This window comes from Dromiciops gliroides, chromosome 1 (assembly GCF_019393635.1).
Source record: "Dromiciops gliroides isolate mDroGli1 chromosome 1, mDroGli1.pri, whole genome shotgun sequence".
In the NCBI taxonomy this organism is placed as follows: Eukaryota; Metazoa; Chordata; class Mammalia; order Microbiotheria; family Microbiotheriidae; genus Dromiciops; species Dromiciops gliroides.
Window position 1 is genome coordinate 64,686,350 of NC_057861.1, and position 18,045 is coordinate 64,704,394.

Genomic DNA, 18,045 nt, shown 5'->3' on the forward strand with positions numbered 1-18,045 from the left:
TCTCTACAATGATGCAGCTAAAAGCACCACCAGCAGCAATGAAAGGTGAGCCAAATATGTCAGAGATCTCTGGAGCAATCTTGTTAACATATAAAGCTTTTGTTTCTTTAAACAAGCAATAAATAACAAGTATAAGTTTATAAGGACCATAATTCTTTCCAGTTTTGTCTAGTTTTCATTCTATTAGTTTTGTTTGTATCCTTAACCATTCGTATATCTGAATATTATACTAGTCAAAAGAAATTAAAACATTTATATTTAAAATATATAAAAGGCAAATATATATATATATATATATTTTTTAGTGAGGCAAATTGGGGTCAAGTGACTTTCCCAGGGTCACACAGCTAGTAAGTGTTAAGTGTCTGAGGCCAGATTTGAACTCAAGTACTCCTGACTCCAGGGCCGGTGCTCTATCCACTGTGCCATCTAGCTGCCCCTCAAATAAATATATTTCAAAATTTAAATATATATATATTTTAGGAGAAAAAACCCATCTCACTCAAGTTTCTACTCCAAGCAGCCTTCCTTTCAAACTATAACTCATTCTTCTCTTACTGTCCCCACTTTTGTCCTTGAACATAGACAGACAGATGGAGAGAGAAATAGATGGACAGAGTCCTCTAATAATGAATCAGCACCCGTGTAGGAGAACATTTCCCTGCCTCCTCTTCATGTTCTCTCATTCTCATCCCCACCCACATCCCAATCCTACTTTGCCCATCCCTTCCACCATGTCCTCTGGAATTCCTGTAACATAGCCCACGGACTCTTCATCTTGGACCTCTTTCTCTCATCCTTGTTGCATCTATTAGTCCACACAGAGATCTGCTCCCCCCACCCCCCAACAATACTGTATTCCCGGCTAGGCTCTCCACCAGTGGCTGTATTTTCTCTCACCCCTTTTATTCTACCACCCTTCCCCCACACTCAGCTAGGTGGTGCAGTGGATAGAGCACTGGGCCTGGAGTTAAGAAGACTTGAGTTCAAATCTGGCCTCAGACACTTCCTAGTTGGGTGACCCTGGATAAGTCACTTAACCCTGTTTGCCTCAGTTTCCTCATCTGTCAAATGAGCTGGAAAAGGAAATGGCAAACCATCCCAGTATCTGCCAAGAAAATCCCAAAGGGGGTCATGAAAAGTTAAGACACAACTAAAACAACTGAACAATGCACCCGTAAAGCCCTGGGATCTAGCAGGAGCTTAAAAAATGCTTGTTCCCCTTCCCAGCCACACACCCCCCCCCCAACCCCGCACTGGCCCTAAAGGAAAAAATTGGAATACTCCTTGCTACTTATTGTCACTTCTAGGCTCTTCTTTCGCCTCTTTTCAATAATCTTTTCTTTTCTGAGGTCCACACAATTAAAATTTCCCACTTGATCAAGATTATGCTAACTGTAGCATACCTCCTTTCTCAGAGAGTTCAGGACCTGGATCAACATCTTCCTCTCTTCTGAAACTCCTGACTGTACATTAGGGGATTATAATATTCCTATTGATGCACCTTCAAACCCCCCTAATGTTCTCCTTCACTCCACCTTGGCCACAATAGGGATAGTCACATACTCCATCTTTTCATTACTCTTAAGTGTTTCATTTCCCTAGTTAAAACTCTGACACTCTCCTACCTGCCAGAACCTCTATTTCTTTCCATGCTTTACCTGTTCTTTGTCCCCACTGAGACCTCCATTCCCTCCATCCCTTAGCACTTTCACGGGTCATTACCCATGACTTTACTTCTCTCCTCCAAACTCAATCCAATAGTTAGTCATTTCAACTCTACACTATCCTCTGCTCTTAGAATCCTTGTCCCCTTATCCTGTCACTGCTCTTCTTTTGCCAAATCTCATTCTTAGATTATTCCCACCATCTGTCTCCTCTGTTCCTACTTCAAAGCTGATGAACAAAGCTGGAAGAAATCCTACAACTACTGATACATTACGCATGCTATCTGACCTCAACTGGGCCCTCATTGCAGCAAGGCAAATTCTTCGCTATCTCACTCCTACAGACCTTTCCTCCTACATACTATTTTCTCTGGGTTTTCATGACATTACTCTCCTAGTTCATCTCTAGCCATCTGACTTCTCAGTCTCCTTTGTTGGTTCATCATCCCCAGTCACACATTCTAAATGTGGGCAATCCCCAAGGTTCTATGCTAGGCCTTCTTCTCTTCTCCTTCTATACCAGAAGTTCTTAATCTGAGGCCTGTGAATTTATGTGGGAAGAAACTTACATTTGAATTTTTACTAGCCTCTAACAGAGATATTTCACTTTCTTCAATTATGGATTTTATTTCATTTCATTACAAAGTATTTTAATTAATGTTTAACATTCATTTAAAAAATTTTTTAATTCCACATTCTCTTCTTCTTTCCAGCCCCTCTCTCACCCATTGAGAAGCCAAGCAATATGATGCCCTTTATCCATATGAAAGTCATTTAAAACATGTTTCTGTATTACCCACATTTCCAAAAAAAAACAAAAAAAAAGAAAGTTAAAAAGCATGTTTTGATCTGCACTCAGTTCATCAGCTCTTTCTCTGGAGGTGGATAGCATTTTTCATCATGAGTCCTTTAGATCAATTACAAAGCTTAAAAAAAGTATTCTGAGAAGTCCCTAGGCTTCACCAGACTGCCAGGGGGTCCATGACACAAAAAAGGTCTGTCTGTCTGTCTGTCTCTCTCAGAAGTATCATTTCTCTGCAATTCCAGCTCTAGTTTCTCACCTGAGTTTCAGTCCCCTATCACTAACTATCTACTGGAGATTTCAAATTGGATTTTCCAGAGATGTCTTAAATCCACCATGTCTCAAACTGAACTCATGATCTTTCTCCCTAAATCTTGTATTCTTACAGTCATCCCTATTTCTGTGGAAGGCACCACCATACTTCCAGTGTCTTGGGTTCCTAGCCTAGGTCTTATCCTCAACTCTTGGCTGTTCCTCATTCTGAATCTTCCATTTCTACCTTCGCAACATTCCTCTCATCTGCTCCCTTCTCTCTGCTCCCATGGTTACCACCTTAGTTCAGGCCTTCTCTTGAGTAGTTCATCACAACCTAGCTGGTCCCTCTGCCTCACGTCTCTTCACGGTTCCAGTTACACACTGCTGTCAGTCAGTTCCAGTACAGCCTGCCTGTAGGAGCAGATTCCTTGTTTGGGCTTTTAAAGCCCTACACAACTTGGCCCAAACCCATATTTCCAGTCTCCTTGGATATGACTCCCCTTCCCATATTCTGCCATCCAGTTAAACCAGCCTCTATTCTCAGAGCTTTCCCTTAAGGAATTTAAAATTCTCTTCTCTCAGGACCTTATGTCCTGAGACATACTAAAAGGCCTTCTAGCCCTGACAGTCTTATCTTCTCAGGTCCCTTTCAGTAGCAGCAATCTATGTTAGACAGCTAGGTGGTGCAGTGGATAGCACTGGACCTGAATTTCCCAAGACCTTAGTTCAAATTCAGCTTCAGACACTCACTAGCTGTGTGATCCTGGGCAAGTCAATACACCCTGTATGGCTCTGTTTCCTCATCAGTAAAACAAGCTGGAGAAGCAAACAGCAAAAGCACTCCAGTATCTCTGCCAAGAAAACCCCACGTGGGGTCACAAAGAACCTGAGATGAATGAACAACATTATTATTACTACTAAAATTCTTTGAGAGCTGACATTCTATGCTATAAAGACCTGCAAATTCTGATAATCTAAATCTCTGGGTCAAGCCGGGAACTACATTATGAGGTAATGTATTAGGATGTGTACAGAAGAAGTGTCCAAAGTATTATAAGGGCTCTGAGGAAAAAAGAAATCTATGAGGTTTTTTGGTGAGATGAGAAATACAGGGGATCTGGGAAGGCTTCCTGGAAGAGGAGGGCATGTGATCTGGCTGGTGAAACATGAGCAAGATTTATACAAGCTGAGACTGATGGGAGCTGGGGGTGGTGGTGGACAACAGGTATTTGGAGGGAGTGGGGAGGGCTCAGCCCCTGGAAGCTAGAGGTGGGGAGGGCTGGGCTGCAGGGTGCCAAGGCTATGTATGCAGTGGGAGAGAAGCACTCCTGGTAAGTAGGGGAAAGGTCATGGCAGACCTGAGGAGCTAGAGACTTTGAGCTTTGCCCACTCTGGACTGGAAAACCACAAAACATTCAGATAAGGGTCACTCCGCCTCCTCTAAACACACCTGGGAGGAGGGGCAGACTTGTCTGACTGGGTCCTTCTCCTGCCACTCACCCCAATCCTCCCACCCCTACCAATTGGTCCCAAGGGGTGGGATTTCAGCTTTCTTGGTATTTTTTTAGCTTTCACCAGAGTGGAAATGTTGTCATAAAGTTGAGCCAGCTGGGGTTTGGCAAGCAGTTTAGGGCTGGGATTCGATGCCTGGTGGTTCGGGGAGTTGCAATCCAAAATCGTCCCCAGGGTGGGGAAAGGAAGAAGAAGGCTCTCCTGAACCTCCCCTCCTGAATGGGGACTTAGCCTCAGAAAAGGTGAGGAGGAGTGGGAGATGCAAGGGACTGGGGGAGTGGGAACATCTGGAAGTCACAACCTCTCTAGGCCTTATTCTTGGCATCTCGACAAGGCAGGTGGACTACATCATCTCAGGATCCTTCAGGCTTTAGAAACAGTCATCTATTTTTGGATGGGGCCCTTTGGAATTTAGGGCCAGGAAGCAGCTGTCACAGACAGGTACAAGAGTCAGCACAGAGAAAGGGGCCTTGGGCTTATGTTAGAGCTGGGAAGGAACTTGGAATACAAAAATGTTAGAGTTGGGAGGGGCCTTGAAACGAAGGACATTAGATCTGGTAGGGGACTGGAAGATCTGCTTTGCCAACCTCCTCATTTTATAGATGGGGAAACTCAGGCTCAGTGACTTACCCAAAGTTGTGGACAAGTGAGTTCTTGGCAAAGGTGAAAATAGGATGGATGTCTGTGCATCCTTCCCTTACACCATTCCCTCCCTGGCGACCAGCTCTTCCAATCTCTTATTCCTGATGGCTAAAGCCCTTCCCTGGAAGCTCAGGACATATGAGTGGGTGCCCACAATGCTTGGCAAAATATGCAGTCAGGCTTGTGGAAAAGGCCAAGGGGTATGTATCTACACAGTAGGGAAAGAGAGAGACAGAGAGACAGAGAGAGAGAGAGAGAGCGCGCGCGAGCGACAGAGAGACAGACACAGACAGAGAAAGACAGAGGGACTGGGGGAGTGGGAGCATCTGGAAGTCAAACCTCTCTAGGCTTCATTCTTGGCACACAGAGACATAGAGACAGACAGACATAGAGAGACAGACACAGACACAGAGACAGACAGAATGAGACAGAAACATACAGAGACAGAGAGACAAAGACAGACAGAAAGAGACAGAGAGACTGAGACAGAGAAACAGACACACAGAGACAGTGAGAGAGACTGAGACAGAGAGACAGAGACAGAGACAGAGGCAGAAACAGACTGAGACAGACGGAGAGACTAAGACAGAGATATACAGAGAAAGACAGACAAAGACAGAGAGAATAATAACATTTCTACAGCACTTTATATACATGATCTCCTTTGAGTCTTACTACATTCTTGTGAGGAAGGTACTATAGGTATTAGCATCCTTCTTTTACAAAAGGAGACTTGCCCATGACCACGCAGTTTACTAAGTACCAGAAGTGGGATTTGAACCCAGCCCTTTCTGGCTCAAAGTCCTGCCCTCTCTTCACGCTGTCTTCCTCTAATAAGATGACTAGGAACTAAAAGTGGGAGCTCGGGTTGGCGGTGGAAGCAAAGGAATCTCAGTGTCTCCTCTCTGAGGAAAGCTGCACCCGATGCAGTACCCTGAGGGCAGAGGGAGGTACACTAATGCCCTTTTCCCTCAGTTCCAGATGGCCTCTTCCTGCCCCATGGGGTCCGTTGACAGCCTGGAGCTTCTAGACCTTCTCTTTGACCCACAGGATGGGGTCTTGTGGCTCATGGAGCTGGAAGACTCTGACTGTGCCCGTGCTGAGGACCGAGTGAGTTCCTCCCCACACCACAAGCCCTTGGAAGGAGGACCTCCTCCCAGTTGAATCAGCAGCAGAGCCAGATCTCCTGAATCCCAAACATAGGATTATACATTGATCTAGAGGAGGGCTCTTCTCACTGTCCTGCTCAAGCCCCTCAGCAATTGTTCTGTTTTTGAGCACAGTTGGGGAAGGGGGAGGAATTTCTGTTTTTCACCCTCCCAGCTCCAAGCCCTCTTTACTTAACTTTTCCTTCCTCTTTGGTTCCCAGAAGATGCAGCCGGCTCCAGAACCAGACACATTCCTTAGCTCCATCTTAGGATGTGGGGACTCTAGCCCCAACTCTCCACTCTGGTCACCAGCTGGCAGTGACAGTGGGATCTCTGAGGACCTGCCCTCTGACCCCCAGGACAGCCCACATTGCTTTCAGGCTGGGACCAGCCCAGATGGCTACCAAAAGGCTTCTCAACCTCCCTACTGTCATGTTGGCCCCTGCCTTAGCCTCACTGGGTCCGAAGGGCCAAGGGCCCAAGTGCTAGAGTCATCTGTGTCAATAGATCTGGGTGAGTGCTGCCAGTGACCTAGGCCCTTTATCCCACCTTCTCAGAGTATTCCCCTGCCCGGCATGTTTTTGACTAGATTAATTGAGAAGGATTAGGGATAGGGAATGGGGGACCGTAAAATTAAACTCAAGAAAATTCATATCTGCTATGGGGGAAGACTTTAAAGAAGAATAATCTGAATACATGGAGAGGGGAGGATTAGGAGGAGGAGAAGTTAGGAAAGAATGGTGTAAGAGCGGGCAACTTCCAGGGGCCTAGGAACAAAACCAAGATAGAAGGGGTCCCTGGGCCTTGGAAGGGGAAGGGTCCAAGTATCAGAAGAGCTTGGGGCCAGAGGAAAGGGTAAAAGCCCCTGGTCCTCCCCAAATCTGGGAGAGGTGATCCCAGGGCCTAACCAGGACTGAAGAAACCCTGTAGCAGTAACAGCCCTGAGAGGTCTCTTTTCTTGCCCTCTCTCCCCGGGCAGAAATGTGGAGCCCAGAAGGCATCTTCCAGGACAGCCCAGAACTGACAAGCTCAATTCCATCCTGTAGCCTCACAGTCAAGGACCTGCTGCTATCCAATAACGCAGACATGGTGAGCTCCTTCTTCATGGTGTCCAGTTTGTATCGGTCATGTTTCCTGAACTGTCCCTTCTTCCCTACGTCCTCTGTCTCCTGGTAACTTCCCACATGGGATGCCCCCTGCCCCAGTTCTCATCTCTGAATCTTGCTTCCAGGTGGCCTAGTTGTCCTGGCTGCCACCCAAAGCTATTTTAGCCCCTCAGATGTTCTTGCCCACAGAGAGGCCTCAATGAGTCACAGAAAGCTGTAGCTAGAGAGACCTTGGAAATCACGGGAAGAGCTCGAAAGGACATTAGAGATTAGATGCACCTTCTCATCGACCAAATAGGAAGTCAAGGTTCAGAGAAGGGGATGGATAAGCCAGTGGTAGAGGAAGGCCTTAAACCCAGTGTCATTTCCACTACGACAAGGCCGCCTTTCAGCAGATGAGCCAACTGAGGCTTGGAGGTGAAGGCTACACGTCAGGACAGTTGGTGGCAGAGGTGGGTCTTGAGCCCAGGTCTCCTGTCTCCTGGGTCAGGGCTCTTTCCGCCATGCTCCACCACTCCCTTTGACCCTGAACCTTCAGCCTCACTGGCATTAAGCCCATTTGTTCCCTCCCTCCTCCCCCTCAATGTCCCTTGCCAGCCTGGGCTATGCATAAGCAGCTTTGGGGATGGCCCTTATCCCTGACCATCCTCTCTGGGATTTGGGGTCTGCCTGCAGCAGCAGCAGCAGCAGCAGCAGGGATCTCCAACTGTGCAGAGGCCAAGTGTTGGGCACAGCCAGGAGCTGGTGCTGACTGAGGATGAGAAGAAGCTCCTTGCCAAGGAGGGCATCACTCTGCCCACACAGCTGCCCCTCACCAAGGTGAGCCCCTCCCATCATCCAGCTCTCCCTCAAAGAGGCAGCCACTCCTTGAGCCTCCCTTCTGGACAGCTCCTCACTTTCACTTTTTGGAAGGTCTCCCACCCCAGACCAGACCCACCTATCCACCATGACCGGGGTAACAATTCACCTCCCTACACGTAGCCCTTTAAAGTTTATGGGATACCTGGCATGAACAGCACTGTTACCACTGTAAACGAGGAGCCTTAAAGTCAAAGGTGACTGCATGCCCCGCTACATGGCCCGGGCTCCTCATTGCCAGTCTGTTGAATTCATTTTCACAAACATTCCATTGCCTGTGTGACAACTTTACAGATTATCTGCTACATGGTGCAGGATGGTTGTGAAGTTCAGTTCTGATCTTTATTAGCCATGTGACCATGAGCAAGTTCTGTTAGCTCTCACAGCTCCTTCCTCTTGTCTGTAAAAGGGGGACAACACTGCAGACCTCGCTGGGGTGTCATGAGGAAAAGGATCTGTGAACTTTTAGGGGGTACAGAAATGTGAATTACTCTCCCCATTATTTTGGCATGCCTGAGGAAAATCAATGTGACAAACTATGTCACGCTGTAATTACACTCCCAGGAGCACTGTTTAACACGAGGAATAAGTCTGGGGGACAGTCTTCCAGCCGCACTCTCGTACTACCAGAGAGCCAACTGTTCCCTCTAGGCAGGTGGCTAGCTCTTATCACCTTGGTTATACCCAACCCTTTGGAGGCCAGAACAATAGATATGGGAGGTAGGATTCCCTGATACAGCAAATCAACAAACAGGCCATTGATCTTGTACACAGTTGCTTCCAACCAAAAAGATAAAATAAAAGAGATTGAAAAAATAATTGGGGCAGCTAGGTGGTGCAGTAGATAAAGCACCGGCCCTGGATTCAGGAGTTCAAATCCGGTCTCAGACACCTGATACTTACTAGCCGTTTGACCCTGGGCAAGTCACTTAACCCTCATTGCCCCACAAAAAAAATAATTATAATAATTGGACCTCAAAGGGCTGAGTAACTGGAAGATTCTAGGAGCACATGGCACATGGGAGGCAGGGAGGCTGGGATTCTGAGGATCAGGAGTGTTTGGGATAGTGGGGACTTGGGTAGTCAGGACCACAGACTGCCCCTGACTCCTCCATGTCCCGTCTGTCAGTATGAAGAACGGGTGCTCAAAAAGATCCGAAGGAAAATAAGAAACAAGCAGTCAGCACAAGAAAGCCGGAAAAAGAAGAAGGAATACATCGATGGGCTGGAGCTCCGGTAATGAACTTCCCTGGCATCTCCCATGCCTGGAGAAAACTCATTTCTTATGACCTCCCTGATGAGAGGGCATGTCAGGGACTGTTGCCCCCATCTGAAAAATGAGGAGACTGAGGCCCAGGGAGGGGAAGGGCTTGCCCATGATCATATAACAATGAATGAGTAGCAGAGCTATTTGTTCTGGGAGGGATCTTAGAATTCATCTAATGGAACCCTTTCATTTGCTACATGGGGAAACTGAGGCCCAGAGAAAGAAAGTGGTTTGTCCAAGGCCAAAAAAGTTGCCAGTAGCAGAACCGGGCCTAGAACCTAGATGCTCTGACTTGTGGTCCTGGCTTTTCATTCTACCACACTAGGATCCTTCTCCAGATTCCCATGACCTCTCTCTCATTCATCTTAATTCCCAAGGAGGCCTGAGCCAAGCAAGACAACAGATCCTCTGGGGAGGGAGCTAGAAAGGAGCAAGAGACAGAGAGGAAGATCTGCTGAAGGCAGACTCGGGGGGCTCTACCTGGCCTGGGGGGTCCCTCAGCCCTTTCCTAGGACATTCCTCTCTCTACACCCTCTTCTGGAAATGGCATGAGTTTCATTGTGTCTGTTCAGATGACACCCACATTTACACATCAAGCCCTGATCCAGTCCCACATCATCAAATGCCTGCAAGTGCATCTTTACCTGTGTTCCACAGGCATCTCAAACAGATGGCCTTCTCTACCTTCCAGGTTCCCAATCGGCTGCCAGCATCCCCATCCACAGCATCCATCCCCTTCTCTCTACTCCCAGGCCACCGCTCTGGCTCGGTCACCCATTACCTGGGCCTTGGCCTATTGCAATAAGTCTCCGAATTGGTCTCCCTGGCCCCAATTTCTTGAACTGCTCCTCTATGCTACTATAATGGTGATTTTCCTAAAGCAGCGTCTAACCTTGCTGTATTACCGCATTATACTACTGTGCTATAAAGACTGCATTACGCTGCTACTCAAGAACCTCAGATGGCTTCCTATCACCTCTAGGAGGAAATACAAGCTGCTCCTCAGAGCTTGGCTCCTTCCTCCTTTCCATTCTCCCCTCTATGTACCTGACCATGTTATTAGAGGCTTCAAAGCCTCCTTGCTGCCGGAGATAGAAGACAAGTCCCTCAGCTTGACATTGAGAGCTTCCAGCCTCCTTCTATGACTTATTTCACACTGTTCTTTTCATAGACTATACATTACTGGCCTGTTTGCTGTCCCCCAAGCTCAAAGTTCTGCCGGCCCAATCCCCACTTTTTCACAGGCTCTCCCCTATGCTTGGAGTGTTCTCCCTCCTCCCATTTCTTTTTTTTTTTCATTTTTAATAAACATTTTATTTACTGACCAACAGTAGTTCTAAAACCGTAGCTTCTGGAAGAAAAACATGGTTAGATGCCAGAATAGGTGGCAATGCCTTAACCGTATTTGTGTTGTAAAGGCCACTAGGACCTCTTCCATCCTTATCAAGGGGAATGCTAACCTTCTCTCCTTTCATACAACACCTCCCATTTCTTCCAGTTAAAATTCTGAGCTTCCTTCAAAGCGAAGCTAGGAGCCTGCCTCCTACTAGAAACCTTTCCTTGTCCCCTAAGGGTCAGTATTCTCTTTCTCTCTCCCCAAGCCATCTTGTAAAGCCTCCAGAGGCTAGCTCAAGTGTTTGAAATGGGGAAGAGGGATGCTTGGCACCAGAGGTCAACAGTAGAACCAATGAGTAGCTTTCATCCTACATGTCCTAGACCTTTGGTGAATCATTTCAACTTCCAAGCCTCAGTTTTCTCATCCATAAAATGAAGAAGTTGGACTAAATACTGTGTTAGGGCCCTTCCAGTCTCAGAGGAGATGGGATGCCTCTGAAGTAAGTAAGGGCTTCCAAAGCTGGAGGACTCACTGGGGCTTTTGTAGAGGGCTTCCAGCTTGGGTGTGGGCTAGAACAGCTGCCCTCAGAGGTCCCTTATGACTTGAAGTGAGGGTGGGAAAGATTTCATCTCTCTCCAGGTCTCATTACCTGGCATTTGAGCTGAGCTGTCTCGGGCTTGCCCATGCAGGGGTTGGGGCTGAGTGACATCCTCCACTCCCTATTCTTGTAGCATGTCGAAGTGCACAGCCCAGAACCAGGAGCTCCAGAGGAAGGTCTTGCACTTGGAGAAACAAAACGTGTAAGTTTGAACACTGCCTCCCCCACACCACCAGGTACAGGGAGGGAGGGTGGGGGAGGCCCGGCCTGACTGCCCCCACAGCGCCCAGAGAGCTCCGACTATGGTCCCAATTTCACTTCGTGACCACGTCTCCCCCCGTTCTCTAGTCCCCTTGTCCCCTCTGCCCCAGCCATTTCGGACTCTGACTCACATCCATGCACCATTCCTGTCTCTTCTCCTCAAGAATGTCCTCCCTTCCTCATTCCTCAGAGTTCAGCTCAAGTTCCACTTTCTTCAGAAAGTCTTCCCAGATCCCCCTCCCCCACAACTCTCTCCTCTGATCACCCATAGTATTTGTTTACCCTTCATCTGGCACTGAGCACACCCAACCATGTGTCTGGAACTCTTGTTCTGCTTCTTTTGAACTTGTGGTGGATTTATCTCATCTCACCACCTAGATCATAAGGTCTTTGAGGGCCAGGCCTGGATTGGCTCCTTTAGTTTCCCCCTGGGAGAAGGGGATGCTCAGCAAAAGATCAGTGAACTAAATGCTCCCTCTAGGGCTTCAAATGCAATTCAAGGAGTTGCCTGAAGCCTGGGAGAGATAAAGGGAATTCAGGGTTAGGGTTAGGGAGTTAAGAGTGTAGCTGGGGAGACAAGACTCACCCATGAAACATGGAGAGGACTATAGCTCACACGGATAACCTACTGGGTGTCTGTTGTCCCAGGACCAGGGACAACCCAAGACTGACCTCAGAGAGGCTCTTCAGCACAGGTGATAAAATGTTCTAGTCAGGGCAATTCATAGTGACTCATACTCTAATATGAAAGGGCAGCAGTCTGTGTCCATGAGAGGAACCCCGACACAAATAGAATCATGGACCTTTTGATGGTAGAGAAAACTGCCATCACAATTTGGAAGCAAGAGTTTTGGTTTCCCTTTCTGTAAAGTGGGGGGTGCAAAGGGCTGGACTTGATTTCTTTCTTTCTTTTTTTTTTTTTGTGGGGCAATGAGGGTAAGTGACTTGCCCAGGGTCACACAGCTAGTAAGTGTCAAGTGTCTGAGGCTGGATTTGAACTCAGGTCCTCCTGAATGCAGGGCTGGTGCTTTATCCACTATGCCACCTAGCTGCCCCCTAAGAGTTCTTTAGTCCTAAAAGTCTATGAAGTATTTTGTGAGATTCAGGCCTTTAAGAGGGACTTTGTGCTTCCTTTATGACAGCCCAGGAAGCTAGGCAGTGTATAGATTCTTGCCCTAGTTTACATAGGAAGAAACTGAGCTTCAGAGAGTATGACTTGTCCAGGGTCACACAGCTCGAAAGTCTACAAGTTCTCTTTCCAGTATATAGAACGGTGCCATAGAATTGGGCCAGGGCTGAAGGAACTAAGGAAGGAGGAAGGGAGAGACAGAGAGACAGAGAAAGAGGGGAGAGCTCTTGGGTAGAGAAAAGGGAAGTGATCTGGGAAGATTTCTTGGAGGAAGCAGGGATTGATCTGGGTCTTGAAGGATAGAATTGGATTAAAAAAGATGGGGTATGGGGCAGCCAAGTGGCACAGTGGATAAAGCACTGGCCCTGGATTCAGGAGTACCTGAGTTCAAATCCGGCCTCAGACACTTTACACACTTACCAGCTGTGTGACCCTGGGCAAGTCACTTAACCCCAATTGCCTCACCAAACAAACAAACAAAAGATGGGGTGGGGATACCTGGGAGTAGATTTGGGAGAAATAAGGAAGAAGGTGACTGATTAAAGTATAGGAGACAGAAATGCAAACTGCCTGGGCTTGAGATGCCTAAGTCAGTGCCCTGCCTTCACCAGGTGTTTCTTTGTGCCCTCTCCTTCTAGATCTCTCATGGAGCAGCTGAGGAAACTCCAGGCCATCATGGTACAGTCTACCAGCAAATCAGCCCAGACAGGCACCTGTATAGCGGTATGTTCTCTCTCTCCTCCAAAACTTTTTTTGTTACTTCTTCCTGGGGCCCCTAACCTGAACAGTAAAAATGCCAGAAAGCTGCCCCCTAACCAATTTGTGCCTGCAGAAAGGGGCAGAGGCAGATACAGGGGGCCATAGCCTTTCAATTTCACTTTAGTCTCAGCCCCAGTCCAGCCCAACAAACATTTGTTAAATTGTCTCCTACATGCTGACATTTTGCCAGGTGCTGAGGATACAGGCAAAAAGGAAAACTATCTTTGATTTCAAGGTACTTAAATTCTACTTGAAAGGACAGAAAAGTAATTTCCACAGAACTTTACAGGTCCATTGGAGGCTCTACTACAAAGTCAGAGTGATGAAAGTGGAAGAAAGGTCTGATTAACCACTTTGGGGATTATAAACCAGGGATGAGAATTAGAGATCACTGAAAATAAAATGTCAGAGCCATAAGGAACCTTAGAACATAAGAAGGCCAAAGATGGAAGGCAACTTGGGACAGAAAATGTTGTCAGAGCTGGAAAGGACCTTAGAAGACACAATGTCAAAACTGGGCCCTGAGAGGTCATCAATTCAACTCAACAAGCATTTATGGATGCTGTGAGTGTGCCGGGCATATATAACATTAGGCCCTGGGAATACAAAGAAAAAAATGAGCCATTCGCCTGTGAGGTGGCACAGTGGATACAGTATTGGACGTGGAGTCAAGAAGACCTGAGTTTAAATCCTTCTTCAAGCTGTGTGACCTTGGGCAAGTCACTTAACTTCTGTCTGCCTCAGTTTCCTCATGTGTAAAATGGGGATCATAACAGCCCTTAACTTACAAGGTTGCTGGATCAGATGAGAGAACAGGTAAATTGCTTTGTACTCCCTGAAGTACTATACAAATGCTAGCTATTATTATTGCTTTGAAGGACCTGGAGACACAGAAATGACACATCTGGGGAGCCTGTGGAATACAGACTGTCAGAGCCAGATGGGTCCTTAGAGCATAAAATAGAAGACTGTCTTGCACATAGAAAGCATTGAATAAATGCTTGTTGAATTGAACTAAATATTGTCAGAGCTGGAAGGCACCTTAGAAATCTAATTCAGGGGCAGCTAGATGGCGCAGTGGTTAAAGCACTGGCCCTGAATTCAGGAGTACCTGAGTTCAAATCCGGCCTCAGACACTTGACACTTACTAGCTGTGTGACCCTGGGCAAGTCACTTATCCCCCATTGCCTGCAAAACAAAACAAAACAAAACAAAACAAAACAAATCTAGTTCAGAGGCCCAGACATTTAGACTTACTTGCCCAAGGTCATAGAGGGTATTGATGGCAGCCAGCCAGCAAGTGTCTTGACTCCAAACCCAGAGCTCTTTCCACAACAGGGATTAGAGACCAGGAAGTGGGGAAGGGATTTAGATGGTAGAAATGACCTCCACCATCAGGCCTGCCTGCCTCCCTTTTGCTGAAAGGAAACCTGCCTTCCAGCCCTGGGTCATCACCAACATCACACAGCTGATGGTCAGTGAGGGAAGGGCTGGGCTTTCCCACTTTGGTAGTCAGTTCTGGAAACTTGGGATGGGAGTTAGGGGAGCCTTGGTGCCTAAGACCCTTGTTCTTCCCACCCCAGGTCCTGCTGCTGTCCTTTGCCCTAATCATCTTCCCTTCCATCAGTCCCTTCGCCCCCAACAAAACTGAGTCACCTGGAGACTTTATGCCAGTCAGAGGTAGGTCCTGTCACCCTAGCCCAGCCCCTTATGGAGTTTCCAATGGATCTCCCCTTTCCCTCCCTGATTTCCCTGCGAGCACTTGGAGCCTCCCCGACAACATGATCCTACTGAGGATGAAGATTATAAGCTAATTAGGGCTAAAGAGCTATTATTTTTAAAACTATATACATATATATTTGTAATTAGAGTTAGAAATGAATTTTAAGACCACCTAGTTCAGCTCTCATTTGACAGATGAAGAAACTGAGAGATTCAATGACTTTCCTAACAGGAGAGGAAGGGGAAGGGAATAAGCATTTATAGAGCATTTACTATATACCAGGCATTTCACTAAGTTCTTTACAAATATTATCTCATTTGGTCCTCACAACAATCCTGAGAGTGCTGTTATTATTCCCATTTTATAGTCAAGGAAACTGAGGTTAAATGACTTGCTCAAGGTCACACAGGTAAGGAAGTGTCTCTGAGGTTGGATTTTAATTCAAATCTCCCTGATTCCAGGCCCAGCATTCTCTCAACTGTGCCACTTAGCCAAATCATTAAATACTAAAGTTATCAGAAAAAAAAATTTTAAACTTTTATCTCTATAGAACTTGATGTATGTCAAGTATCTTGCAAAATCTCACAGCAACTCTGGAAGGGCAGTTATTAGCCCCATTTTACAGATGAGGAAACTGATGGTAATCAAGGTTAAGTGACTTGCTCAAGGTTGATGGAGGGAACAGGATTCCAAAACGGAGATCTCCTGACTGGAGCTCCACTGATCTTTTTACTACCCCAAGTTGCCTAAGCAGGTACTAAGGGGACTTGGGTAATTGATGTTTAAGCTGAAGTTCGGCAGTTCCAAAGCCAAAGGCCTTTCTACTCCTCTGAGTTAATTTCAATGCAGCAATGACCTATTCACTCATCAAAGAAGGTGAACACTCCACCGATATGCAAATATGCACCATAGTACCTCTCCACACCTCTGGCCAAGTAATCTTCAGTGGGTGGCCAGCCCTTAGGCGGTGAGCCTCTCCCCTCCTGGCAGGGCTGGCCTTTTTTTTTTTTTTAAGTGAGGCAATTGGGGTTAAGTGACTTGCCCAGGGTCACACAGCTAGTGTTAAGTGTCTGAGGCCGGATTTGAACTTAGGTACTCCCGACTCCAGGGCCGGTGCTCTATTCACTGTGCCACCTAGCTGCCCCTAGGGCTGGCCTTTTGATCGATGATACACTGGTAACTGAACCCTTGCTAGCCCGATGGCCCTGCCAAAGCTTGCCCTTCTTGTCCTAATTTTGGAGACTGGCTCACCTCCACTCCTCAGTAAGGCACTGGAGGACTGTAATGGATGAACAGTAGTCCATACTGAGAGATTCCTACTCTAACACAGGTATAAACCAGAGTAACAAAAGCAAGTAACAATTCACATTTATATGGCCAGGCAGGCCGGGCGAGTTCTATTAGCCCTGTGTTGCAGATGAGTAAAGAGGTTCACAGCAGTCAGGGTGGGTGTCTGGGGCTTTGCACTAGTTCCTACGAAGTCTCGGGGACCCTGTAGTTTCTTCTCCCTGCATCTCACCTCCTTTAACTCTCTTCCCTGACTTCCCTCTCCTTCGACCCAGTGTTCTCCAGATCACTGAACGCTGACGCCGCCTCCCGGGTGTTCCACGCTCCAATGCCGGGTGGGGAGGAGCTAGGTCCCCGAGCCCCCAGCCGCTGGACTCGGTATCCCCAGGAGGATAGCAGCCCAGGACCCCCGTCTGACGCTGCCACTCCGGGCAACGGGACGCCAGCCGAGATACCGGAGCCTACGTCCGTGGCGATACTGGCCGGTACAGAGCCGGGCCACGCCAAGGCTGGAGGATTGCTAGATGCCGAAGAGGAGCTTTGAGAAGCCCGTCCGGGGAAGACCCCGCTCCACCCAGAGAGGCGAGGCGGTACCATGCCTACGGTGTTGTGGGGGAGTTTTACCAGCTCCCCCGGCTCTAAGTGGAGTGGTCCAATAGGGGGCGGGTCCCTGCTCTTCTCTAGAAATTAAGTTACACCCTACGGCCCTGGGCTGGACCCAGGCCAAAAAAGTAAGTGGTCGCCTCCTACTCCCCTTCGTCTCTCCTTTGCTTCTGACTGAGAAGCTACTAGACAAAGACTGAAACATACACAGAGTTGCACAGGATACCCAAAATGGAAGATGAAAAATCAGTTCACCTCCCCTGACCCTGCATAAGAAAAAACTGATGGCCACAGGTAGGGCAAGAACTTGCATAAGGTCCAGGGAGTCTGGGACCTGGCCATGACTAGAACCAGGTCTTCTGAGTCCCAGTCCAGGGCTCCTTTCTACAGACATATATTGCCATCAACAATATATCCACAGGAACAAATCTGTCCACATGACCGGCTAAGGTACATATCCTGGAATCCCAGAGAAAGATCATTCCAGAGCTCCCAGAAGTGCGTAGGAGGGAATCTTGCATCTCGGAGGCTACCCTCATTTCCAAAGCTTTGCCTTTTAGGGGATGCCTCTCCCAGTTCCCTGGAGGTAGGATTTTGTAAGTTGAAGTGATCCCTTAATAAAGTATTTTGGCAGAAAACAGCTGGAATGTTTCTGGGTTTGAGGGGGAGCAAGCTGTATGGAACACAAGCTGTACTGTAGGATGGGCTCTCAAGCCAAGGATGTTATTTAGTGGGGGAGAATGTCCTATGGATCTCAGGAAGAAGCTCTCCTCACAACCCCAGCAAGGCTTGCTTGGCTATGCCTACTCTCCGTGGACCGGGTCTGTCTGGCCATCTTGGCACGTTCTCATTCCTTTGTCTTCTGTGTGACCCACTCCCCTACCTGCCACAGGCAACCCAAAGTCAACAGCTCCACCCAGCAGAGTGGGGATCGGTGACTGCAGGAGGACCAGACTGAGAATAGCCAAGCAGAGTGGTTCAGGACCTTGGAGAGCAGTGCTTCGGCTAGCCAGGCAGGAGCTTTGGAATCAGATTTTATACTATCAAACTGGAGGGAGGCTTAGGTTTGTCTGCTGTAATCCTCAGACTTTA

General features: G+C 47.6%; 1 protein-coding gene and 1 non-coding gene across 4 annotated transcripts; one reads left to right on the forward strand and one right to left on the reverse strand.

The window, feature by feature from the left end:
* The first annotated feature begins 3,569 nt into the window (after positions 1 to 3,569).
* Positions 3,570 to 17,591, forward strand: CREB3L3 (cAMP responsive element binding protein 3 like 3). Of its 3 annotated transcripts, none has more exons than XM_043984666.1 (10): positions 3,570 to 4,478; positions 5,854 to 5,988; positions 6,248 to 6,539; positions 7,006 to 7,115; positions 7,811 to 7,951; positions 9,120 to 9,226; positions 11,325 to 11,393; positions 13,220 to 13,304; positions 14,924 to 15,020; positions 16,626 to 17,591. In XM_043984666.1, exons 1-10 carry the CDS (start codon positions 4,368 to 4,370, stop codon positions 16,892 to 16,894), a joined length of 1,416 nt encoding a protein of 471 aa, XP_043840601.1. In that variant the 5' UTR covers positions 3,570 to 4,367; the 3' UTR covers positions 16,895 to 17,591. The 3 variants fall into 3 exon arrangements, with proteins under 3 accessions (XP_043840601.1, XP_043840611.1, XP_043840594.1); XM_043984676.1 differs by having other exon boundaries at positions 7,814 to 7,951; XM_043984659.1 differs by having other exon boundaries at positions 3,572 to 4,478; positions 7,808 to 7,951.
* Positions 10,614 to 10,739, reverse strand: LOC122737810. The gene has a single exon (XR_006354582.1). It is a non-coding gene; the product is annotated as a U6atac minor spliceosomal RNA (small nuclear RNA).
* Positions 17,592 to 18,045: the final 454 nt, after the last annotated feature.

Coding starts and splice junctions, on each gene's coding strand:
- CREB3L3 (XM_043984659.1), top strand. CDS start 4,368: ATGCCTGGTGGTTCGGGGAGTTGCAATCCAAAATCGTCCCCAGGGTGG. Junction 11,394..13,219: donor CACTTGGAGAAACAAAACGT/GTAAGTTTGAAC, acceptor CTCTCCTTCTAG/ATCTCTCATGGAGCAGCTGA. Junction 13,305..14,923: donor AGACAGGCACCTGTATAGCG/GTATGTTCTCTC, acceptor TTCCCACCCCAG/GTCCTGCTGCTGTCCTTTGC.